Genomic DNA, 27954 nt, shown 5'->3' with positions numbered 1-27954 from the left:
GACTTGGAATTGGCAGCGGTAGTTTTTGCTCTTAAAATTTGGAGGCATTATTTGTATGGTGAAAAGTGTGAAATTTATATAGATCATAAAAGCCTTAAGTATTTCTTCACTCAGAAGGAGTTGAATATGAGACAAAGGCATTGGGTGGAGTTGGTGAAGGACTACGATTGTGTGATTAATTATCACCCTGGTAAGGCTAATGTGGTAGCTGCTGCTTTGAGTAGGATGTCTACTGGTTTTACTGCAGTTTTGTTAACTACACAAAAGTGGATTTTAAAGGATTTGGAAGTCCTACAAATTATGATTGTGAAGGATGAAGACCATGCATTTGAGCCGCTTTATCTGTGAAATCAACTTTGATTGAGAGGATAAAAAGGAAACAATTTGATGACCCTCTTTTCCTTAAGATTAAAGATGAAATAGGAATTGGAAAAAGGCATGAGTTTAGGATATCAGATGATGGAGTGCTACATTTTGGAGATAGATTGTGTGTGCCTAACGATCAAGATTTGAAGCAGCGAAGCGCATAATCTCCATATTGATTTCATTTAGGTAGTAAAAAAATGTACCATGATTTACAGATGATTTTTGGGTGGGTAAATATGAAAAGAGAAATTGCTCACCATGCAGAGCAATGTTTAGTTTGTCAGCAGGTTAAGGCTAAGCATTAGAGACCATCTGGCTTGTTAAAACCTTTAATGGTACCTGAATGGAAGTGGAAGCAAATTTCAATGGATTTTGTTGTTGGGTTGCCAAAGACACTGAAGGGCTATAATGTTATATGGGTCATTGTGGATCGTTTGACCAAATATCTATACGTACCACATTCACTATGGATCAGTATGCTCAATTGTATGTTAATGGGATTGTGAGGTTGCATGGAGTCCCTTTATCGATTGTTTCTAATCGTGATCCGAGGTTTACATCGAATTTCTAGAAAAGTCTACAGAAAGCTATGGGTACGAAGCTTAATTTTAGTACTGTATTTCATCCCCAAACAGATGGACAGTCAGAGAGGACCATTTAAACTTTGGAGGACATGCTTCGAGCATGTGTGATGGATTTTACTGGTAGTTGGGATAAGCATCTACCTTTGATAGAGTTTGCATATAATAATAGTTATCACATGAGCATTAAAATGGCCCCATATGAGGACTTTATGGTCGTAAGTGTAGGTCCCCAGTGCATTAGGATGATGTTGGAGAAAGAAAGATTTTTGGGCTCGAGATTGTTCAAAATACTAGTGAAGTCATCATTAAGATAAAGGAGAGAATGAAGGTAGCTCAGAGTCGATATAAGAGTTATATGGACAATCGAAGGAAAGATTTGGAGTTTTCTATAGGAGATATAGTGTTTCTTAAGGTTGCTCCTATGAAAGGGGTGATGCGGTTTGGGAAAAAGGGTAAGCTAAGTCCAAGATTTGTTGGACCTTTTGAGATTCTGAATAGAGTTGGTGATTTAGCTTATAGGTTTGCTTTACCACCTGCGATATCTGGAGTGCATAATGTGTTCCATGTATCCATGCTCTGCAAGTACGTTCATGATCCTTCACATGTGGTGAGTTTTGAGCCTCTTCAATTTAATATGGACCTTACATATGAAGAATTACCACTCTGAATAGTAAACCAAAAGGAAAAGGAACTACGCATCAAGAAGATTGCTTTGGTAAAAGTTCTATGGAGAAATCATACAGTAGAAGCAGCCACTTGGGAATGTGAAGATGAGATTCACAAGAAGTATCCCCATCTATTCGATAGTTAAGGTAAATCTATTTTAAGGATGAAATTCTTTTAAGAGGGGGGATTTGTAATATATATATATATATATATATATATATATTAAAAAAGGTTTTATAACTATTTTATTTATAAAAAAATAGAGTTTTTATCCTAATAGATTTAGTTATAAGTATATTTCAATTTTATCAAGAAATTGAAAAAAAAAAAAAAAAGGGGTATTTACTCTAATTTTTGGTTTTATAAAAAGGTAGGAAAAAAAATACGTTTTACTTTTACGTTGTTCTCAACTTTACAACACTAGGGTATCGGGTAAATCTTCTTCTTCTTCTTCTTCTTCTTTTTCTTCTTCTTTTTCTTCTAATCCTAAAATCTATTAAGGTTAATATTAAGGGCTTCTGATATTAATTCAGGATTTTGGTATCCATTTAAAATTGTTAGGGATTCAGTATCTTTGGAGATTTCGATTTTTGAACAAGTTTTAGGGCATAGAAAGGAAGATTCTAAAACATCAAAGTTGCTCAAGGTTGGTTTTCTAATCTTTTTTATTTTATATGATATTATTTCAGAAGTTTTGGGATTATAGAAGTATTGATTAAGGTTGAATTGAAGAGTTGCTATTGAAACCCTAATCTAAAATTTATTTGGGATCTGTACAGAGTGACTGTTCAAATTTATTTAAGATATTTAAAGTTTCTTTTGGAAATAAAATTTTTATGGATGAAAATATACTTGTTTATGAATCAGTAGAAATTTAGTTTGGGCGATTTGGATCCATTTTCAATTTATTACGAAATTTTGAATTTATGTATTCTGTCTGGTTTTTTTGTACAATTTCAGTATAGTTTATATTTAAAAATTTCAAAACAGATCCAAAAAAATTAATTTTATCCGAAAATTTGTATACTTTATCCTATGTATGTCTCATATTAGTGTATAAAAAATTAGCCTCAAATTCTTTATATTTTGGCCGTGATGATTTTTTGAGTTACCTACATCCAGCTGTCTGAATTAATTTTTTGGCCCGTTTAGTAAAGAATAAAATTCGATTTAAAATAGTTTTCGATCTCTATTTTACTAATAATTTGTACCATAGTTAAATTTTGTACAATATCACTTCTTTTTGAAATGTATTTTATTTTTAATGAATTTTTGTATAGACGGGTTTCCCTGTGAAATGCTGATTTTCAGTTTCTGTCAATTAGTTACTAAATTTAATTTGACCATATTTTCAACCTTTGTTTGGCTTTTAAAATTTTATATTAGTATATATAAGTGTCTAGTTTTAATCTGTAAAATTTCAAATGAACACAAAATTTCATGAGAGAGAAACTATTTGAGCATTGAATGAAGGTTTCTGAAAATCTAATAGTTTCAGTTTTTCTTTGTTAAATTTTCAATGAGTTTTGAATAGTTTTTCATTATTGTTTTATGAAATTGTTTTAATCACAGTTACTTATGCATGTGTACAGTATCCTCTTAACTTTTCAGACTGAGATGATATTGTTTGAATAAGGAATTAAATTCTTGTTTAGAGACTGTTTATGGATTAATAGGTTTTTATTCAGCTTCTGGTGATTTGAACTTGTTCTAAGCTTATGATTTTAAGCTTTGGGGCTTAGGCTCTGATGATCTTATGGTATCAACTTTTATTCATTTAGTTTGAATTTAAGAGCTTGATTATTGGATTTATACATAAGATATTTATGGTACATGATGGTTCTATTTTATACTGATGAGAAACTATTGGTATTATTCATAGGTTGTTAATTTTTTTGTGGACTTTGCTAAACAAGGTAAGTTACTAGACTTTTTAAAAAACTAAAACCATAGCAGATATGTACTTATGTTATTGATCTATTTATGTATTTCTATAAGTTTATGTTTTATGAGATATACATGTATTGTACAAAGAAATTATTGGATTGTTGATATATGTATTTTTGCTCTAGTTGTTGGTATTTAGTAGGCACTATGTGATACATTATGATATGTTATGATACGTTTTTGGGTGTTGAGATGAATCATGTAAGGGTATTTCTCTAGTAATTTATGGTTCTTTATCTTCAGGTTTAGACGTATTGTTTCATGTGGGAGGACCTACTGATGATTATAGTAGGGGTATGACTCATATTTTCCGGTATGAGTGTTTGTTTTTAAAATTTATGTTCCTCACTTGTTATTGCCTGGCACTCGAGTTTATATGGATTACTAACGGGTAATATTATGTTATGCCAAGTCCTACTTGGTAGTTAACAATTAGGGTTTATAACAAAATTATGTTTACGTTACTAAAGGTTATTTTTTAATATGTACTTGTTATTATTTATTTCCTTATTTTTGTATTTATGCAAACCCAGTAGCTTGTTGAGTTTTATAATCATTATTTATTGTTATGGTTTTAGGTACTTCATAGTTTCAAAGTAGCTGGATTTGGTATATAATAATGGTGTTTAGTTGTTTTTATTTTTTATATTAGTTAGCTTGAAAGACCTTTTGGATGTTAAAGTTTATTTTTGTTCTTTATCTTTGAAGATATTTTAGATATTATTTATGATTGATGTTTGGAGAGTTTTTATATTCTGCATTATAAGTTTTATTGAGTGTTTTAAGTATAACTTTTATCACATTTCAAGTATTTAGAATTGGGTGTGACATAAACCTTCAATTATAAGGTTACTAAGTAATAAATTGGTTAGGGATAAATTAATTTTCTCATTTCAAACATGCTATGAACCTCAAATACTGAAAAAAGAAAAAGTAACTCCAAACATGCAGGAAACACTTTCTTTAAAATGAATCAAACATTTCCTCAAACGAAAGATTAGAAAACACTTATGACTTATAAAGGTTTCTTAGCTTTCAGAGCATTGTGAAAGAACCCAGTACTTGCACTTTCCTAGTGGCTTCCACCAAATAATAAACGATATCAGACAAGCTAGGAATAATGTATATATGACATGTATGTCGGTTAGGTTTAACAGTAAATGAAAAATACATTTATGGATTCTGACAATACCCTAATTCTTCAATTTTCAACATAATCATAATCTACCACTTTCCAATGTCGGATGAATTCCCCACCATAAGCTCCAGTTCATTTCCATGTTGATGAATTTATTTTTATTTTCAACATCAAAAGGATTTTATTTTCTCTACTGGTTGATGCCCATCAATGGTGGACACCACACTTAAAATCATGATGATTCTATCTGCCTTTACTGCTTGCTGTCGCTTGAGAACTCTCTGCTTCATAAGACTAAAATTGTCCACTTTACTTGTAAATTTCTCTCCCCCACCCACCACCGCCGCCCCCCCCCGAGCTTAAAAGTCTCTATATAGTCGCAGAACCAAAACAGAGTGGCTCTGTTTTTCTTCTGACATATCATGCTATCTAAAGAAACTTAAAAAATTGAAATTGCAGGGGAGACTATTAATGCAGCACAGTAGCCCAGAGTTTTGGGAGTCTTTTTTACATCAACAGAGTTTCAAGAAATTTAATAATCACCACGTGACCTGTATGATGTCTTCTGACTTGTTAAACATTTTCAGAAGGTAAACAATTTCTAATCATGACCAAACTGTTAATCCATGATGTTTTACAATCTTGCTGAAGATAAAAAATCATTAAAATATAAATACAACTAAATAAATGAATATCAAGATGGTAATGGTGAATAAATTGACACTTGTATATGGAATTAAGAAGCAGGTACAATTGATAAGTGACTTTTATTTACCTGTACAAACAAAGTCAATCTTCATAGATGATTAATTTGGCTTTGGCATCTTTGCAATGATTCACTGTACAGTCCTCTTCATCTCCAGTGTCTGTGAAACAAGCAAATTAAGATTAGATTAAAGGGAAGTATTGATGTGGATAAATCTAGAATTTTTAAATCATAAGAAATTTTATGGTATGTTAATAGGAAAGGAGAAATGTTTTTGCCCAAAAATAACCAAAGTCACTACTGGGGACCCACTGCAACCACCAACTTTCCAGTAATTTATAAACTTAAATATCCTAGACATAAGAGTGTTTTTGTTTGTTTTTTTTCTTTGGGCCTAGAGCGGTAGTATATGTTGATCTCCTTATTTTTTTGTGATATGATCTCTCTAATATTAAATGTATACTTTAAATTGCTTTATCAGGTTACAAACTATACCAAGGAGCTGGAAGAGATGAAAGATGTAACCAAGCAAGAATTCATTGCATCCCTCAGGAGGTTTGAACCACGATGTTTGTTATGTTATATCTTGCCTGAGTTTCTGTAATCAAAGTGGTTGTAATTTACACCAATTTTTCTTTGTTTGCAGGAAAAGCAGTGGGTTTTCTAGGGGGGCTTCAATATATAGGGGTGTGACACGGTTGGTGTATTCATATGCACTTATTTACTATTTTCACTAGAAAAAGCTGAGGTACGTGATGCATTTATGCATTTATTCAAGCAGGCATCACCAACAAGGTAGATGGCAAGCGAGAATAGGCCGTGTTGCTGGGAACAAAGATCTATATCTGGGGACATTTGGTAAATTCAGTCTACCAAGTTACACGTTTGTGGCAATAATACTTTGGTTGAAAGGCCATTGCAAACATCACTTGGTTTGGCAACAATTAAAGTCAACGAATTGCTACCAACAAACTTTGAGATCATCAGATCTTTTGTTATGATTAGTGAGAGTAATAGTTACGTTAAGAACTATTGACAGGTATAGTGGATATCTAAATAACTGTGCTCTCCTTGTCATATGTTAACAGCAACTGAGGAGGAAGCAGCAGAGGCCTATGGCATTGCAGCAATAAAATTCAGGGGTCTAAATGACTTTGAGATGAGTAGATATGATGTTGAAGCAATTGCCAAAAATGCTCTTCCTGTTGGAGGTGCCGCTAAGCGCTTGAAGCTGTCTCTGAACTCAGAAGGGAAGCCATCTATAAACCGCGATCAGCAAGCTCACTGCAGCAGTGGCATCAACAACATCAACTTCGCTGCAATTCAACCGGTATCAACCATTCCATGTGGAATTCCTTTCGATGCCTCGGCAGCGGCTTATAATCACAATCTCTACCAACACCCTCAACTAATATTGCCTGTTCGGATCCTGCTGGTATGACCCCTTCCGTGGTGGCGCCGGTGACCATGATTCCACAGCCGGCTGAGTTCTTTATATGGCCTCACCAATCTTATTGACATGGCTCAATAGTAGTATTAGTTCCGCTCCCTTTAATGTTAGCAGCTAACGTTACAAAGAAAAGCTCCAGTTTGTTGAACCTCTACCAGCTGACCAACATCTGACCCCTTCTACTCTAATCCACTTCTCAACCTTGCGTACTTTGACTAGGTAAAGGCAGGAGGTTTTTTGTATGTTTGGAGACTTGAAAGTACTGGCTTTACAGACTTGAAGGGAAAAAAAAAAAAAAAAAAAGAAAAAGGAAAAAGACACTAGTACGAAGCTGGATTTTGTATTTAACTTCCTTTAGATGGGACATGTTGAAAAGGATATAGATCAAAATATAGGTCACTAGAAAATCAAAATGCTTGCTAGCTTCTACTCAGTGTGCTAACAAAATGAGTTTTACCATATGCTCTGTTATTGGTGTTGCCAGAGGGCATATATACTTATTAATTTACAAACAGAGCATAAAGACCAACTGATCTGACCTTAAAAGTTGTCCAACCAGCATATCAGATGTACTGTGTCATAGTAACGTTATAATCTATCGTAATATTATAAAGTTATTGGATATTAAGTAATATATATTATTAATTGAAAGTTTAATTTATCAAACTATTAAAAATAAAAATAAGTATTACTATTAAATATTATATAATAAGTAAATTGATTCAATTAAAATGGAGTGAAAATAAATTTGATTTATAAAAGTATTTGATTGTTTGTACTTAAAAATTTCAATATAAATAATATATTATATTTTTTTAGCATATCTAAAAGATTTTGGTTTAGGTATAAAAATAAAAATAAGCATTCACAAATCATAACATGGGCTAAGAAAAACAAAATTTTTGTAATTAATATATTTAGGCAAATTATTTTAATTTCTAATTTTATATTTTCATGTATATAACAATTAGCAAAGTGTTTAAAATACCACTACTTTCCAAATACAATTCACCAACACCTTTCAAATATTGCTTGAATATTTCATGTTTTATGTTTTCCAATAATTTCCTAAAAAAAGGAAAAGAAAAGAAATCAAATAAATCAACTATAAAGCCAAAAAATTGAAACTTTCCACCAAGCAATTTTTACTTTTCACTCTGATCATTTTTTGGATTTTTGTATTTTTGCATATGCATATATATATATATATATATGTATGTATTTGTCTTCTATGTCAACTTTGCATGATGAGGAAGAAACTTTATTTTTCACAATAAAGGCAAAAAAGTCTACTAGTCTTATATATGAATCTTATATTAATGAGATTTGAGAGATCAATATTTTAAAATTTGCCATGTTTAATTGAGTTATATATTATTAAGTAAAACTAATAAAAATGTAAGTTTTCAAATATATATAGTAAAACCTAAATAAATGAATGTTTGATAAATGAATACTCTTATTAAATAAAAAAATTGCTTAGTCCCAACATGAGCGGTGTACTAAATGAATAAATTCGCTATACGCATAAAATAATTTTTTTTTTTAAAAAAATCCTTTATGACAAGACTGCTCCAAGGCCTTTTCTGAACACCCAAGATGGCCTCACCTAAGAAAACTCTACTGAACTGGTACCGAGAATTAAATTAGACCTCCTCATAAATTGGATATAACAAACTAGCACAAAATAGAAAAATAACCAGTTTTAATAGAAATTCTGAAAACCATAGTAATACTCGTTAAAAGTTCCAAACCAAGAGAAAGAAAAATAGAAATAGGCATATATATTAGGCCAATCCACTAGAGCATGATACGTTATTTCCACAAGTATACAGATTGCACAAGTAATAAAGTGATGAATGAGTATCATTCTCTCGAGAATTGATGTTCAAAACTTTATTAAATACCAAAATTATTTATTAATTCTTTTTATTTATTAAATACCAAAATTATTTATTAATTCTTTTTATCTAGGCAAACTAGTACAAACGTAAATTAGAACTAATATTAACATTAAACTAAAGTAGTAGGACAAGAAATCAAGAGAAACAATACACACAAGGAATGGAAATGACAAAAATTATGACTCTAAGACTTTGACTTCCCCTCTATCCCTCCTATATTCGATTAATTAGGTTAACAAAAGACCAAATTCTATCCAATTTCTAGTCTAGAGAGTTTCAGACTTAATCTAATCCCTTTTTTCTTAAGTGAAATTAGAATTTATGAATCTCTAATAAATATTAGAAATTCCTTCCTAAAATTTCTAATGAAAAAAGTTATCAGAACTATAATTTTCTAACCGTGACTCAGAATTAGGCTTCTCACCAGTATACGAACTTGCATTGACAAGATCTGTAGAAATAAATTTTTCAATAATTGTATGTTCGGCATCATCTTACTTGACATGTAAGAACACTCTACGCATTCCATAAAGTGAGCATATATATATATATATACATGGCCACTCTAGCAAAGCTGTATGACTATATATAATATGCGTAAAATAACATAATAAACTCAAGAACAATAACTAGACTACGAAGAGGAGAAGCCAAATCCAAAATCCACATACATACCTATTAATTATTCATTGTTTGAGCTCCATTGCAGCAAGATAAGTCTGAGCGGCAGTGAGCGCGATGAATAAAAGGGAACCAGATAATGCAAGAAGCGTCCAAGGGTTTCTGAAATGGACGTGGTGACCTTCCGCCATCCATTTCTTGAACTTGTTACTGCAATGATTTTGAATTCCAAGCTTAGCTTCAACGTAAGTATGAGGGTTTGGGACCAAATTGTTTGCGATTTCGTTAAATAGATCTGCAACCAGTTGGTCGTTTCCCAAGCAATTGTTGATGACGTTCTGATTCCTGAGGATCAACACATCTTCAGCATTGTCAATGAGTGAGTCCATGAAGCATATATAAGAGGGGACGACACCCTGCTGCCTGTTGTATGCCAATTTGTTATGACAACTTGATTCAAAAGCCAACAAGTTGAGCAGCAGAGATCTGGTGGAGGCATCTATACCTATTGGAGGAAGTGTGAGCACTCCCCTGGCCAGTCGATAAGATTCAAACTTGACATCGCTAAGATTACTTGTTTTGTTTGGTCTGAACTGGATTCCCATAGACTTGAGCATCGTGGCTGGATGATAAAAGTACCAATCACTGGCTGTTCTGTTGAGGCTGAACCTTTCGTCGGAACTGCTTCTCCGATCATCGGTCCCAGATATTTGAGATTTTCTACCGGGGACAGTAGCACGTTGTATCACAAATCTTGCCCTCATCATGTCTAGAAGGTGAAGAGGAGATTTATCTTCTGGTTTGACTGCAGGATGAAGTCTTCGCCAGATAATGATGAATATTTCAATCATCATCTTCCAATGTTGTTTATTGTCCTCCATTAACTTCTTGAGGACAATGTAAGGGAGTTGGTTCTCTAACAAGAACAAGTCTTGCTTGACATTAGCTATCATATTACTATGATACTTCTCTTCTCTCATCGGCAAGCACATAATAATGAATTCCAGAATGAAGCAACCATCAAGAAACATCATTTTTGTGAATACCTTATCATCGATATTATTCAATCCTTCCTTATTGTAGAATCCCCTTGCTTCGCTGGCCACATCTTTGACTCTTTCGTATAAATCAGAGCCTCTCCCGTATAAATCAGAAACCCCAGGTCGTGGAAAACGGCCACAGTATCGCAACGCCATTTCAGTCTTGAGGTTCTCAATTTCTTAGAGGTGAGGTTTCCCATGGTGATAAGGACCGATGGAAACCACATGAGGATCAAAGCAATCATTATTTTTGTCAAGATTACGCAGCATATTTGAAGCCTTTGGCATCTTGGGCCATTCTGCTTGTTGGTTGCTTATTAAAGTTAAATACTTATTGTATATTTCAGCAAAACCCTTGTCATCAGATTCTTGATCATATGGAATGTTGATTTTGTGTTCGTTTGCTGCTGAAGATTGTTCCGCCATTTTTGATACAGAGAGGAGTTCCTCTCCAGGTGCCTCTTGATGTGAATTATATGGTTTTTCAATGTGTCCTTAGCCTTTAGTCTACATTGATACAGTAATCCCTGTCCCCAAAAAAAAAAAAAAAAAAAGGGAATGAAAGATACAATCTCCAATTGTAAGTGAAGTTTCAAATTACTTTCTTTCTTGGGACTATTCACAAAAGAATTGGAATTGCTTGAGAAAATTATAAAGAACTACATGGTTGGATAATGAAAATTAAGGAAAAAAAATGAAAATTATAAAGAAATACATAGTTGGATAATGAAAATTAAGTAAAAAAAAATGTAATTGTAAGAGATCCGTAAATATATAAATATTTTCATTAAACTAAATGTATTCTATTTCAGTCCATAGTAAGTTAATTTCAAATGTTTCCAATTCAATAATCTAAAAGATAAAATTTCCAAATTCTTCATTGGGATCGAAGAAAAAGATGTCAATTTTATAACTTGCATCAAGGGGTAGAAATTTGGTTGCGTGAAACTAGGACTTTTCAAGATTTTGGATGTCCATATTTATATTACATATGAGAAGCTAGCTTGCTTCCCAATGTCAATGTCTTTTTGCTTCGCTTAATTTTCGATATTGAAACAGTTGAAAAATCAATCACTGCAGTTTCAAGTCTTGATGGATATTTACAAGTCAAAAAGTAAGACATGGATGCATTAATGATTATTGGCATTATAGAGGCCTTGAACTATGCGCACATTTGCATCTTGGTTCTTGAACTTTTTTGATCTAGCATTCTGGTCCTTGAATTAGTTTCTGTTACAATTTGATCCTTAAAACTATCTTTTGTCTTGTTTTTAACAATTTTAAGGCATTGCAGCAAATCTAATGCAACATGAAATAACAAAGTTATAAAAATGCACAACCTCGTAAGGCCATTGTATCTTGCATTAAGTGCACTACAAACTTCAAAATTGGTAAAAAATTATACAAAAAATAGTTTTAAAGATTGAAGTGTAACAAGAACTAAAATTTATGTTGTAACACCCCGTCCCAAATCACACCGGAATCCGTGCACGTTGACCGAGGTTGACCGTTGACCATTGACCCAAGGGGTCAAAAGTTGATTTTTTGTTCTAGTTGGAATTTCGAGTTGACCAGGGTACCGTGGCGAAGTACACGTTGGCATGAGTTCGTAGACTAGTAGCACGTCGAAAACGGAGTTACGGTTTGAAAGTTATGGACAAAACAAGTTGCGGTCCAAACTGTCCAAGTGGTGCCGGAGTTGACTTTTTATTTATGGGGAAATGAGCTTTGACTCGTGCATGATTGTGAAGTGCTCGTCGATACGAGTTCACAGACTAGCGGCACGCTTAAAACGGACATCCGGTTAAAAAGTTATGGACGCGTGAAGTTTGCCAGATACCATAATATTTTAATGTTTTTGAGTCGATGAACAGTGAAATGCCACGTGTCAGCTTCTGATTGGTCCACGTTGCATGAACAGTGCCATACAGTGGCTTTTATTTGATAAAATTCTCGGGGAAGAGAGAGAAAGAGAGAGAGGAGAGAGAAGGAGAGAGAGAGTCCGACCGACGCCGGAATTTTTCAAATTTTCCGGCCGAATTACTGTACACGCACCGGCCAGCAAGGTTCCCCTCCCCATTTCCAGCAAAACCTCAAATTTCCGGTGGATCGGACGTTCGAAGATCGGCGGCGAGTTTTTCCCTCCACCGCCGGCCACCGCCGATCGACCCATTTCCGGCCATTTTCCGGCCACACTTACCATCCCACGTATTTTTATTTAATAAACCGGTACGAAACACTGATAACCAACAAACCACAACTTTCTCGAAGTACGAGATGCAACCATAAAAATACCGCGGGCATAATTTATAAAATTTAAGCAAATATTTTTGTAAAATATTTAACCCAATTATGCCCGAAAAATTAATACTGAAAACCACGTACAAATACTACCGAAATACACTTTGCTCATGCATAATAAATAAATTAAACCATAATAACCCATAATTAGATCACACCACATGAGCATAATTTAAATATCAATTTAAATACCAATTAAATAAAATTAATTGCCCAAAATAATTTTTGAAGGTGGGTCACTCACCTTGAGCGCGTAAATCAACTAAGATCCTCCTCGGGATCAACTCCACCACTCGTACGCGCACCTACACAACCACAGTGTACCAACCAAAAATATTAATATTTTATTCGGGTAATTCCCAAATGGGTACCCGGGGAGCGAACACCAAACGATATCTAAAGGTTACGAGTTATATACCGAATCGAAGCTCGCATGATGAGGATCACTGATTCGGTCTTACTTTCCGGTGATCGGACCCGACGAGGTCGGAATCTTGCCGGAAAGCTTTTCGGGTTTTGGTTCCGCAATTCTCCCAAACCGTCACGAATTGGCGGAAACGAATACCGGATTCGAGTTCAGGAGGTCGAACACAGTGAACTGGAGCCGGCCGGAAGACTGGGTACTTATCGGAACAGTAATTTCCGGCGAGCCGTCGCGGTCACTGGCAACCGTCGCCCGTGGCGGCGCGTGCGGTGGCCGTTGGCTGTGATTTTTTGTAGATTTGTAGATTGTGGGGAGAGAAATCCAACGGGACCGGCGGTGAGGCAAACGGAGGCCGGACAGCGGAGAAATCAGGATTTGAAGATTTCCGACCCCTCGCCTGAAAACGCTCCGATTCCGGCGTGTCGGTGGTTCGATGGCCGTGAAACTTGGTGGGTCGGCCGGACTTGAGGAGAGGATGATGGGTGTCAGGCGCGTGTGGCTGGAAAATGGCCGGAAGTGGGTCAATCGGCGGTGGCCGGCGGTGGAGGGAAAAACTCGCCGCCGGACGCGCCCGGATCGGACGTCCGAAGATCGGCGGCGAGTTTTTCCCTCCACCGCCGGCCACCGCCGATTGACCCACTTTTGGCCATTTTCTGGCCACACGTGCCTGACACCCATCATCCTCTCCTCAAGTCCGGCCGACCCACCAAGTTTCACGGCCATCGGACCACCGACACGCCGGAATCGGAGCGTTTTCAGGCGAGGGGCCGGAAATCTTCAAACCCTGATTTCTCCGCCGTCCGGCCTTCGTTTGCCTCACCGTCGGTCCTGTTGGATTGCTCTCCCCACGATCTACAAATCTACAAAAAATCACAGCCAACGGCCAACGCACGCGCCGCCGCGGGCGACGGTTGCCGGTGACCGCGGCGGCTCGCCGGAAAGTACTGTTCCGGCGAGTACCTAGTTTTCTGGCTGGCTCCAGTCCACTGTGTTCGACCTCCTGAACCCGAATCCGGCATCCATTTCCGCCAATTCACGACGGTTTGGGAGAATTGCGGAGCGGAAACCCGAAAAGCTTTCCGGCAAAATTCCGACCCCGTCGGGTACGATCATCGAAAATTAAGACCGAATCTGTGATCAGCATCACTCGAGCTTCGATTCGGTATATAATTCGTAAATTTTAGATATCGTTTGGTGTTCGCTCCCCGGGTACCCATTTGGGAAATTGTCTAAATAAAATATTAATATTTGTGGTTTGGTACTGTGGATGTTTAGGTGCACGTGCGAGTAGCGGAGTCGATCCTACGGAGGATCTTGATTGAGATACGTGCATAAGGTGAGTGACCCACCTTCAAATTAATTTTGGGAATTTAATTGGCGAATATTATGTGTGATTTAAATATTTGGAATTTAATTTCTATGTGCCAAATATTTATTTGATTTATTGTGGATTTATTGGTGAATTTATTGGATTTAAGAAAATGTGCATTTTACAAATTTATGCCTTGTGACATTATTTTATGGGTTTGAGGATTTTGAAATTCTTATGGTTTTAATATTAAATTGGGCATGATTTGGTTATGTTGGTGATTTCAATTTTTATAAAATATGCCCATGGAATATTATGAGATTTGATTATTATATTTCGAGAATTATTTATGCTATTGGGAAAATGTGGATATTTGAATTGATGGATTTGGGAGTTGGTGGATTTGAAAATCATGGAATTTATGGTATTGATTATAAAGAAATTGTGGAGAATTTCCCGGTTCAAGCGGAGGGAATATACCCGCTTTGTTTATGCAAAATGTGAAATTTGTTATATAACTTAAATATGTAGATTTTATGATTTTTAGATGCACCGTGCATGTACTGGTGTTCTAATTATATGTGATATGGATATTGTGCACACGGATATGATTAGCACGCAGGTGGGTGTGAGTAGCGCGCAGGTGATATTATGAGGTTGTCCTGTGGTTGCCATCGGATGAGGTTGGCCACCCCTCCATGGCCGGGACACCAAGTTAGCAGCGGCACAGTGGGACGCCACGCGACCGTATGCTGGTTTCTTTCTATAACCTCCTGTCTGGCGGTACCTTGGGACGCTGGGTACTGTTGGCGCCACTGGTATATAGTGGGTGCATCAACTAATTTTCAGAACTGTGTTTTGAAAATAAAATGTTTTAAAGCTGTATTGGAATTAAAATTAATTATTACTGTTTCTGGTATTTATGTGATGTCTTGGTTTTCGGGGAATACGAACAAAGGGTTTTGTGAAAAGGTTTTAAAAGGGGAACTTTTCCAACTGAGAGAATTGTAAGGGTTTTGAGAGAAATTATTATTTTTCCAATTAATTATTATCTATCTACTGTATTACTTTGGTATTATATTATATAGTAGATAGGGTCGCTCACTGAGATGATTAGCATCTCACACTCTTAAATTCCATTCCTCTAGGTACCAGGTTGTCGGTGTTCATTCGGAGCGGACTTGATCTTCCTCGCTGTTTTAGTTCGGCAGTACCCGTTTCTTCTTTTATTGCAGTTGTAATATTTCTTTCACTCTCGCTGTATTCTATACTTTGTAGTACTTCATAAAGCTCTGTATACTGTATGGGACACTTATGTATTTATTTTGCACTGGATTACTGTATTTATTTTGAAGTGCTGAAATTTGTGGAACCAACTTGTAGTACTGTGGGAGGAATAAGGGGACAATTATAGAAGTGCGTTTTCAGTGCAGGGAAATTTTGTGGTAAGTCCATCCCTTAGGGGAGGTTCTGCTGGATTTTCCATAGGAAGGTCCGGTAGGGTTTCCCTGGGATCAGGGCTTGTCTAGGGTTCCGGTGGGGAACTTTGGACGGGTCCTGACAATTGGGGTATGTTTTTATTTATTTATTGTTTATCAAATGGTTTAATCCTTTGGTTTTCGGGAAGTACGTACATCGGGTTTTGTGAAAAGGTTTTAAAAAGGGAACATTTCAAACGGAGCGATTGGTGAGAGTTTTGAGAGAAATTATTATTTCCAACAATTGTCACTATTTATTTAATAATTGTTGGTATTTATTCAATTTCCTTAATTGTTATTATTATTATTTTATTATCATTAAAAGTGTTCAGTAGTTAGGGTCACTCATTGAGATGATTAGCATCTCACGTTTTTAAGTTCCGTTCCCTTAGGTGCAAGTGGTGATAGACGTTCTTCCGGAGCGAACCAAGTTTTCCGCTGCTGTTGTGTTTCGAGAAATACTTCTGTACTCTTTCATTTCAGTGTATTATTTATTTCATCCTTGTTGTATTTCTGTTGATTAGCACTTCTTAAAGCTCTGTATACTATTGGGATACTTATGTTTTATTTATGCACTGGACTGTTGTTGTTGTTGAGAAGTGCTGAAATTTGTGGAACAACTTGTAGTTGTGGGAGGAATAAGGGGGTGATTATAGAAGTGTGTTTTCAGTGCAGGTAAATTTGTGGTAAGTCCATCTCTTAGGGGAGGCTCTGCCGGATTTTCCATTGGAGGGTCCGGTAGGGTTTCCCTGGGATCAGGGCTTGTCTAGGGTTCCGAGGAGGAATTCTGAACGGGTCCTGACATATGTACCACAGTTCCAAAAAAAGATTTAATGACCAATGTGAAAAATATGAGTATAGTTCAAAAATTAATAGCGACAACAACCCAAAGATTAATTAATTAATTATGTGACAACTCATTCTCTTCATAGTTACTCTTTTGTACTTGCAAATTAATTACATATGTATAAACATATATAAAATTGTTAAATTTTCATCGAATAAAGATAAATTTTCATTAAAATGTGAGAATAATTAAAACATACTAATTAAGATTATCCAACCAAAACTCGTATACGTACAATTATATTCATAATGCTCCCCTAAAATTTTCTATAATATTTTCACATTGATTAATATTATTTAATTTCATTATCATTGTTATTGCAGCTTAATTATCCAATATACTGAAAAAAAAAATCATAACCATCCAAGTACTCTATATTGGCAATTAGTTTACTCTTTCCTTTCCCTAATCATTATCCTTTTAGTTTGCTTAGCAACAAAACGTAAAAGATCTCCATCTACACAAAGAATCACATGATGAGATTATTATGTATTAATATATATATATATATATATATATAGTTCACATTAATGTGAGAAGATCAACGTGGTTCCTCTGTCAAAGCATGATGTGCCTATACCTTTATTTTTAGTTTCCGTTTTTTATGCTAATCCAATTTTTTTGCATAATGTTATTGCTAATTTTTTGGTCTGCAAAAAGATTTCTACATAAATCATATTGGTGTCCTACATACAAAACAAAAAATAAAGTAGCAAAACATTAAAGTGCAAACCTCATTTTTGTACCTTTAAGCAAAAGTCTTCAACCTCATACTCATTCATTCTAATATGATGTTCAATTTTCGTTGGTATAGAGAAATCCATATACAATATATCATTTTTTTATAATAACAAAAAGGACTATATGTTAAATTAACAAATTACATATTTACCATTAAACTATCCAATTATTCTTTACGGCATTGTCACTTGGTGCAAGTTGTGTTTCTAGATCAAGGTCATAAGAAGCAGATTTTGCTTTGTATCAAGTTTGAATGGGAAAAGAAAGGTAAAAGAGAAAGACATCAAGAAAACTGAATTAGTTCACAATTTGGAAGAGTTACTTATACAAAAGTAATCTCATCAAGCTAACACTGGTTAACACTCTTAGCAAACTTAACAGACTCTCGCAGCTATATTATAGTCATCGATCACTATTTAAAAGACAAACTAAATTGAATGCTGAGCTGGAAGTCTCCTTTGTCCACTGTCTATAACAGCCTTCAATGCAGTCTCCTCTTAAGACAGAAATAATTGAGTAATATACCTTAAAAAGTAGAGGATTGTATGCATCTATGAACTCCAACTACAAATATAGAAAGTAGGAAATTTTCAGCCAATCCTAGCCTTTTACCCTTCGACATCTCCATGTTAAGATGGGATACCGAATATTCCGTACTAAGGATTGATACAGGGTCAAACTGTTTGCAGCTCCATTAATAAAGAGTAATTGTAGGGTGGTTAACATGTTGAAGCCCTTCATGTGGAGTTTTTGATTGTGGAAGAAAACCATACACTTTGGTGATTCAATGAAGGTTTCTATGGGCTTCCCGCTTCCCACATAACCACATGGTCACTGCACATGTTAACCACCTCATTGCGATCTTGACTATGCAAATGCTGTAGTGCGACAAGATGTTGAGTACCAGGGGACAAAGCTTTGATTCTTGGCACTTCTTAATTCTGAGGCTTTTGATAGAGAACTCATTAAGTATTTTAGCCATTATCAAATATATTATAAGTTATTACAATATGTTGATCTTCAATTTATCACAATACTAAGTAGTACAATTTAGTTAGGAAATATATATAAAAAAAAAAAAAAAAAAAAAAGAAGTAATGCAAATAATATATATGTGTTGAAAATTTACTTCCTACTAAGATTGCTTACTAAGTTACTAAGAATAAATTGCCAAACTCAATAGAAGAGCAGATGAATATCTCTGAATCTTCTAAGACTCAGTTTCATTGATCTAACAATGCTTACAAGCTTTCTAAATACTAGAAATGGCAGCAAAAAAGGTCTGCAATCTATATTTTTGAGTAACCGTTTCCAGTGAAAATAAAACTAAATATTATTTAATAATGATGAAGGAATGACAAAGGTATGGTGGGATAAATACAGATAATAGTCAATTTAATGTTACAGTTGGTCTTTGCATAATCTCTGTTTTCGTCTATGATTCAATTTTTTCCCCTTTTCTTTTAGTCTTATTTGGTAGGGAGCTATAAGGAATGTCATATAGCTTTCTAATGCTAGGGTCACCAAACATTGTATTAAACAAATTTATAAAATTAACTTGTCAAGTTCTAGGTTCAACTAATCCAATGATCAAATAAAAATAATCTATATCTTAGTAATCTAGACACATTACCTTTTACATTTCTTGCACTTTCTTTTTTTTTCCCACAAACCAATGCTTTGGTTTGGCATCAGAATGCGTCCCAACAATATTTGCGTTATATATATATGAATCATTGAATCTGACTCCAGGTAAATTTATAATGCCATTATTTTTCATATATATATATATATATATATGAAAGAAATTTTAATTGGACTTTGGCAAAAACCACATATGGCATAACTCATGCCAATTAATCGTTAGCTTCAATAAATCTTGCATTTGGAACCTCCTCATTTCTATTAAGAAACTAATTAGAACTTGTAGTAACATGTGCAAAGGCTTATTATGACTTATTTTGAGGCTTTAAAGCTTTTAGGCATTGTGAAAGAACCCAGTAATAGCAAGTTTCCAGTAGCTTCCATCATATTCAGAAATAAGGAACATCATTGCAGGCTATATGGAAAAATGTATATATATATATATATATATAACAGCAAAAATACGATTATGGATTCTGAAAATAGTACTCCAAATCTTCAAATTGTCAACATAATATCATAATTCTCTGTCTATATTGTTAGGGGTGGATAGAGACCTCTTCGCTTCTGGGCTCAAAAGATTAATTGCCCAGTTGCATTTTTTTTTCCCCCCTTCTAATACATAACAAAATTTAACATTTGTTAGACTCAGATTTCTCTACATTGAATTGTCTTTAGCACATTTTATTTCTTCCAATCATGACAGCTAATACTCCGCAGCAATAAATACATGGAAAACTTTCATTTGATATGAGAAGAGGAAAAAAGTTCAATTTGAGATTTATGATCAGTCATTAGTTGCTTTAAGATATGAGAATATTGCAGTCTAAGCTTGAAAATATGTACATAGTCCCAAAAACCAAAACAGAGTGGCTCTGTTTTTGGGCTAGGAAAAGATTAATAATCTGTGGCAATCTAGGCTTAAAAATGTCTATATAGTCCCCAAACCAAAACAGAGTGGCTTTGTTTTTTGAGGCTAGAAAAAGATTGATAATTGATATGTACCTGTACTAGTAAAGTTCCAAGTGCAACTCTATCTAAGCAAGCCAATTTTCATGGATGGTTAGTTCAACTACGGCATCTTTCCAATGATTCAATAAACAGTCCTCTATATATCTAGTGTCTATGAAGCAATCAAATTAAGATTTCATTCTATTAATGTAAAGAAATATTGAAGGAACAAAGTTCATACCGAGATTTTTTTTTTTTTATCAGTCACTAGCTTCTTTAAGATGCGACAATGTTGTAGTCTTACTAGTCTAAGCTTGAAAATATCAATATACAGTCATAAAACCAAAAGAGTGTAGCTCCGTTTTGAGAGTCAACAGAAAGATTGATAAATGTCTTTTATGTACCTGTACAAGTTGAGTTCCAAGTGCAAAATCTTAGCCAACCAATCTTCATGGACGGTTAATTTGAATTTGGCACCTCTAGTGTTTGTCAAGCAAGCAAATTAAGATTTTATTGTATTAATGTAGAGAAATATTGAATGAACAGAATTCTTGTAACAAAATAATGGCTTTTTTTTTTCTTTTCTTTTTTGGGATTATAAGAAGTATTTTTTGTGAGTACGTCTAGAATTTGTAATTCCAAAGAATTCATTATGTTATGTAAATATGCAAAGGACTGAATGTTTTTGCACACAAGTAATCAGTGTAGAATCAAATGCTTGACCAGCCTTTACTCTATGAGCTACAAAACAGGGTTTATTGTATTGTCTGTTATTGTCCCTTCTGTAATAATAATTTACAAAATCTTTTTGAACATAACAATTTGAAACAAATACCGATATACCTAGAAAATCCATATAATCTGACCTTGCAACCTGCATAAATCGCTAAAGACTTCAATCTGTTCTGTAAGTATTTAAAGACTGATATCTGTCAGAAAATAATAATAATAATAATAATAAAATCAGATTTATTATATATGGTACTTTATCTATATGCCAATGGACATATGTATATGCTGTATTTACACATGCATAGAACATTAAAAAAAGAAAGGAGGGTAAAAAAAAAAGAAAAAATACCTAAGGAAAGTAGAATAGCAGATGAATATCTATGAATATTCTATATAAGACTCAATTTCATTAATCTAATAAAGCTTATAAGCTCTCAGAAAAACCAGAAATGGCAGCAAGAAAAGGCTGCTTCTTTGAGAAGAACAAGATTCTTCTTATGGGAAGCTTAGGAAAATTAAAATGCATTGTCTTGAATAACTGTTTCTGAGAAAAATAAAACTGACCATTATTTCATAAACTAGACAAACAGAATTTACACCGTGACGGCACTCTTTCAGTTAAATAGAGAATATTGAGTAACTTGTAAACGGCTTCATCTTCAAGCTCTGGACTTCTCAGTTTCATCACTGCATCAATAATGTATAAAAAACAAAAAGAAAGTTAAAAATAAAAGAAGGGACTATAAGTTGTTATTTATCCAAACATGAAAGCTGTATAACCAAATAATAATGATTAAACAACATTAATTAAAATCATCCAATCAATCAAGGTCATAAATATAGCATATTAGATCATAACTTAGCATATATATTGATAACAGTTATGTATATATATATACACACACATACGTATGTATATATATAGTATACTATATAAATATGTTTATTATCACTCACATTGGCAACACAAATGCAAGTTCTTCTGCATTTTCAGCTACTTGTTCATCTTTAGTCTCCTTCATGGGATCACACGAAAAACCTTAAACAACAAATATGGCCTCATTGAAGTGATGATATATCCGACCATCAATCCAATTACGAGTTGGCATCCATATCCTATGGCAACAGCTTTCCTACTCAAACCAGGTAATGTTGTATCATCGGATTCCTCAATGTGCTCAGAAGGTGGCAAAAGGCTTCCACCACATTTCTTTTATTTTTTTGACAATGGAAGGCCACATATCAAAAGAAGAATTTCCATATTTTCCAATATGTCCAGATGTGGTTTTGGACCTTTAAGATGATCTGCTGATAGGATTAGGATCAAATATATAAGAAATCTGAGGTTAGTAAGCTGCCAATGGATTTCACCAGATAGCTTGTTGTTTGAGAGATCTAATGATTCAAGTTCAACAAGGTTCCCTAAAGAAGAAGGGATGTGTCCTTTAAAATTATTGCTTAATACACTATATGCCCTTCCACATACCAATAATAGAGCATATGGTAAACCTCATTTATTTAGCTCATTCAGTAGAAGCTAGTCAAGCATTTTGATTTCACTTTGGTTTATTTTTGGGAAAGAGCATTCGATCCTTGCATAATTAAAGAAATGCTGCTATTTTGATACAAGTATTCCGTTCATTCAGTATTTCTTTACACTAATAGAATGGAACACTTTTATTATTATTATAATTATTATTATTGAATAAAATTATCATTACTATTATTATTTGCTTTATATACACTAGCATGGAAAACTGTTTTGAAAACAAGGGGCCAAACAGACCCTACAGATGAAGAGGACTGTATATTGAGTCACTGCGAAGATGCCAAAGGGAGATTAACCATCCATGAGGATTGGCTTGAGTATACAGAGTTGCACTTGAAACTCTACTGGCAGAGGTACATAGAATTCAATTATCAATCTTTTTGTTGCTTCTTAAAACAGAGCCATTTTGTTTTGGTTTGGGGACTATATAGACATTTTCAAACTCGTTCAATTCTCAATCTTTTTGTTACTTCTTAAAACAGAGTTTTTGGACTATATAGACATTTTCAAGCTTAGACTGCAATATTTTCATGTCAAAAAGAAGCTAATGACTGATAATAAATCACAATTTGAACTATGTTCTTCCTTCTCATATCAAATGAAAGCTTTCCATATATTAATTGCTCCAGTAAATTAACTATCCATGAAGGTTGGCTTGCCAAGATGCTGCACTTCGAACTCTTCTTGTACAAGTACATATAAGTCAATAGTCAATCTTTTAATACTCCTTGGAACAGAGCCACTCTGTTTTGGCTTTATGACTATATAACACATTTTCAAGCCTTGAGTACTGCAGTATTATTTTATCCTGAAGGAACGTAATGACTAATACATTTAAATTTGAACTTTTATTCCTCTTCTCAGATCAAATGAAGTTTTGCATATATTTATTTCAGCAGAGTATTAGCTGTCATGATTCGAAGAAAGAAAATCAACCAAAGGTAGTGCATTATGGTGAACTTTAGTCTGAGGGCAGCACATTACAGGAGGAAAATTGCTAGTACTGGGTTTTCCCAATGCTTTGGAAGCTTGGGAAGCTCAAATAAGTCATAAACTTTTGTACGTTGTAATATACGGGTAATATATATATATATATTTTAAGGAAAAAAAAAGGTTTTATAACTTTTATTTTTAAAAGAAAAAAATAGAGTTTTTATCCTAATAGATTTGGTTATAAATATATTTCAATTTTATTAGGAAATTGAAAAATAAATATTTAAGGTTATTTATGCTATTGTGGTTTTTTTAAAAGAAAGGAGAAAATATGTTTATTTTACTTTTATGTTGTTTTCAACTTTGCCGCTAGGGTATCGGGTAAGTTGTCTTCTTCTTTTTCTTCTTTTTCTTATAGCCCTAAAAACTATTAGGGTTAATATTAAGTGCTTCCGATCTTAATTTAGAGTTTTTGTATCCATTTAAAATTGTTAGGAATCCACTATCCTTGGACATTTTGATTTCTGATCAAGTTTTGGAGCATAAAAAAGAGGATCCTAAATCTTTGAATGATCAATGTTGGTATTCTGATCTTTTTTTATGTTATATGATATTATTTAAGATATTTTGGGGTTATAGAAGTATTGATTAAGGTTGAATTGAAGAGTTATTGTTGAAACCCTAATCTGGAATTTATATGGGGATCTGTACAGAGTTACTGTTCGATTTTATCTAAAATATTTAAAGGTTTCTTCTGGAACTAAATTTTTTATGGATTGAAATATATATGTTTTTGAATCAGTATAAATTTATTTGGGGAAATTTGGATCTTTTTTCAATTTATTACGAAATTTTGAATTTATACATTCTGTCTGGTTTTTCTATACGGCTACAATATGGTTCGTATGTAAAAATTTCAAAAACACATCCAAACGAATTTATTTTTACCTGTAAATTTGTATACTTTATTATCTGTATGTCTAATATTAGTATAAATAAATTTAGCTTCAAATTCTTTATATGTTTTCCGTGGTTATTTTCTGAGTTATTTACATCCAGCTGTCTAAATTTATTTTCTGGTCCGTTTAGTAAAGAATAAAATTCGATTTAAAATATTTTTTGATCTCTATTTGACCTAATAATTTTTATATAGCATTATTACTATATATAGTTAAACTGTGTAAAATATTAATTCTTTTAAAAATTTATTTTATTTTTAATGAATTTGTTTATAGATGGGTTTCTCTGTGAAATGCTGATTTTCAATTTCTGTTAATTAGATACTAAATTTAATTTGACCATATTTTCGACCTTTTTTTGGCTTTTAAAATTTTATAGTAGTATATATAAGTGTCTAGTTTTAATCTGTAAAATTTCAAATGGATACAAAATTTCGTGAAAGAGAAAAAATTTGAGCATTGAATGAATGTTTCTGAAAATCTAATAGTTTCAGTATTTTCTTTGTTAATTTTTCAATGAGTTTTGAATGGTTTTTCATTATTATTTTATGAAATTGTTTTATTCACAGTTACTCATGCATGTTTACAGTATCCTCATAATTTTTCAGACTTAGATGATATTTTTTGAATAAGGAATTAATTTTTTGTTGAGAGACTGTTTATGAATCAATAGGTTTTTATTCAGCTTTTGGTGATTTCATCTTGCTCTAAGCTTATGGTTTTAAGATTTGGGGCTTAGGCTATGATGATTTTATGGTATCAACTCTTATTCATTTAGTTTGAATTTAAAAGCTTGATTTTGAGATTTATACGTATGATATTTGTGGTATATGATAGTTCTATTTTATACTTATGAGAGAATGTTGGTTCATTCATAAGTTGTTTATCTTTTGTAGACTTTGCTGATCAAGGTAAGTTACTGGACTTTTTAAAACTGAAACCATAGCAAATATGTACTTATGTTATTGGTTTATTATATTTTTCTACAAGCTTATGTCTTATGAAATATATATGTATTGTACAAAGAAATTATTGGATTATTGATATATATGTTTTTGCTCTGCTTCTTGGTATTTAGTAGGCATTTATGGATATGTTATGATATGTTTTTTGGGTGTTGAGATGAATTATGTAAGCGTATTTCCTAGTGATTTATGGTTCTTTACCTTTGGGTTTAGACGTATTGTTTCATGTGGAAGAACCTATTGATGATCACAATAGGGGTATGGCCCATACCTTTGAGTGTGAGTGTTTGTTTTTAAAATTTATGTTTCCCTACTTTTTACATGCCTCACACACTAGTTGATTCGGATTTCGGATTAACGACGGGTAATATTATGCTCATGTGGTGGAATTTAAATATAATTGTGGAAAAATTATTATTTTATATATATATATATATACCCATTGGTGCTAAACGGAATTTTGGGTTATTAAGAAATTCCCGATTCTTATTATTGTGATTTAATTATATTTATTATGCATGAGTAAGGTATTTTCATTAATTAATTGTGTTTGGATTTTTTATATTATTTTTTTTTTTGGGCATGGTTGGTTTAAATATTTTGAGGAAAATATTTGTTTAAATTGATGGTTTCAAATTTTATAATTATGTCCGTGGAATATTAATTGATGGACTTTGTGATGTGAGGAAAATTATTTGTATATTGTTATCGGTGTTTTGTACCGGAAATGTTAAAGAAAAATGTGGGATGGTGAGTTTGAAAAATGTTATAATTCCCACGGTAAATTTTTGAAAAATTTGGTTATTTATTTTAGACGCACTCATACAGTATTAGTGTTCTGGCTGTATATGTGGATTAGCGCACAAGTTATTATGTGTCCCGTGAGTTGCCATTGGACCGAGGGCAGGCAAGTTTGATATTGACCATAGCCGTCCCCCTCCGTGGCCCGGATGCCGGTTTCAGCAGCGGCGCTATCGGGATGCCGAAGTGCTGTATGCAAGTTTCTCTCTTTAACCTCCTCGCCAATCGGTGCTCGGGATGCTGGATATCGAAGGGCATCACTGGTATATGGTGTGGTGCGTCAAGTATAAATTTTCAGATAAAAATTTCAAACCCTAAAGTACTCTAAAATTATTTATTATATTTTATTACATTTTGTTTATATTTGGATTATATAATTATTATTTATTAAATTAACGATTTCTTGATTTTTGGGCATACGAACAATCAGATTTTGCGAAAATGTTTTAAAAGGGGAACCTTTCCAACGGAGTGAATAGTGAGGGTTTTGAGAGAAAGTATTACTTTCAATTAATTATTATTATTTATTTATTTATTCTTAATTAATCAAACACACTGTGATTATCGTTACTATTATATTTGTGTAGTAGATAAGGTCACTCACTGAGATAATTAGCATCTCATATTTTTTTAAATTCCGTTCCCTTAGGTTCAAGGATTGGGAGACGTTGATCGTCCGGGACGAGCCCGACATCTCAGTTCATTGCCGAAAATCCAAGAAGCATTTCCTTCCTTTTTCCCTCCATCATGTATTACTTCTTTATCTGTCATCGTATTAATTCCACATTTATTTGTATAATGCTCTGTATACTGTATTGGACATTTAGTTATTAATTATGCACTGAATTATTGTTATTCATTTGAAGTGCTGCAAATTTGTGGAATTATATTGTAGTAACGTAGGAGGAATAAGGGGATATATATAGAAGTGTGTTTTCAGTGCAGGAAATTTGTGGTAAGTCCAACCCTTAGGGGAGGTTCTGCCAGATTTTCCATTGGAGGGTCCGGTAGGGTTTCCTTGGGATCAAGGCTTGTCTAGGGTTCCGGTGAGGAATTTTGGACGGATCCTGACAATAATGTATCCCATAGTAAAGCATATATTTCCTTTGCCTTAAATTTCAAAACTCTATTTTTATGCCTCCGGTTCTTCAATTTCATTATATCATATTGCCTCCCAATATATTCAGCCACTTCTTATCGAAATTATTTCAAATCTAACCCAACACATACTATTATTATTAGACTACAAGTCCTTAGCCTTATAATAGTTGAAAAACGAAAGAGACTAATGCAAGATTTGCAAAATGGTTGTCAATGTAGATATTTCCAAAGTCTTATTCTAAGCATTTATGAAAAGAAGTAATAGCAAACAAATACGAAATTATTTTGAATAATTATCTCGATAATTTTTCAAAAGTAAAATATATATATGCAAAAAAAATATAGACGGAATAAAAATATAATATAATTTATCCTAAATCAATTTATTACTTAAATAGGAAAAATAATTGAATTTTTATTTATTATTTTTTTTTCCACTTGTTAATAATTGAAAGTTGATATTTTTTATGTATACATTTTGTTGATTTGTAATCCTACATTTTTTGTGTATTTCTGATATTTCCTTGAGTCTAACAGTATAATCTATGTTCTGATCAAAATAGCCAACCACCTTCAAAATCATTATTTCGAAAACTATTGTAGATGTTAAAATATGTATTGATTTAACATGCTATCAAAGTACAGGCCAAGGGATCTTGTGTTCATCTTGGTGTTCCATTTGAAATTGCACTTGTGTTGAACAATTGTTTAGAGTTGTAGAGCATATGTATGTGGTGGCTATTCTTTTTTCCCTGTTCGTGGACTGTTCCTATGATAAAGTCTAGGAAGAAAACAAA

General features: G+C 33.4%; 2 protein-coding genes across 2 annotated transcripts; one reads left to right on the top strand and one right to left on the bottom strand.

The window, feature by feature from the left end:
- Positions 1-5259: 5259 nt before the first annotated feature.
- On the top strand, positions 5260-7067 carry LOC112489348 (AP2-like ethylene-responsive transcription factor AIL6). Its single transcript, XM_060815115.1, has 6 exons — positions 5260-5291; positions 5666-5738; positions 5889-5962; positions 6054-6104; positions 6189-6265; positions 6496-7067. Exons 1-6 carry the CDS (start codon positions 5260-5262, stop codon positions 6846-6848), a joined length of 660 nt encoding a protein of 219 aa, XP_060671098.1. The 3' UTR covers positions 6849-7067.
- Positions 7068-9447: 2380 nt separating this feature from the next.
- On the bottom strand, positions 9448-10578 carry LOC107434978 (UPF0481 protein At3g47200-like). Its single transcript, XM_016046508.3, has one exon. The coding sequence runs from the start codon at positions 10576-10578 to the stop codon at positions 9448-9450; it is 1131 nt and encodes a 376-aa protein (XP_015901994.3).
- Between the last annotated feature and the right edge of the window lie 17376 nt (positions 10579-27954).

This window comes from Ziziphus jujuba, chromosome 2 (assembly GCF_031755915.1).
Source record: "Ziziphus jujuba cultivar Dongzao chromosome 2, ASM3175591v1".
Classification (NCBI taxonomy): domain Eukaryota; kingdom Viridiplantae; phylum Streptophyta; class Magnoliopsida; order Rosales; family Rhamnaceae; genus Ziziphus; species Ziziphus jujuba.
The sequence above is the reverse complement of the archived record's forward strand: the minus strand, read 5'-3'. Positions and strand labels throughout refer to the sequence as shown.

Bases quoted from the DNA above. Each gene is read 5' to 3' on its own strand.
- LOC112489348 (XM_060815115.1), top strand. From the start codon at position 5,260: ATGTCTTCTGACTTGTTAAACATTTTCAGAAG. The intron at 5,963-6,053 runs GTTTGAACCACG...CTTTGTTTGCAG, and splicing joins TTCATTGCATCCCTCAGGAG to GAAAAGCAGTGGGTTTTCTA. The intron at 6,266-6,495 runs GTAAATTCAGTC...ATATGTTAACAG, and splicing joins TCTATATCTGGGGACATTTG to CAACTGAGGAGGAAGCAGCA.
- LOC107434978 (XM_016046508.3), bottom strand. From the start codon at position 10,578: ATGGCGTTGCGATACTGTGGCCGTTTTCCACGACCTGGGGTTTCTGAT.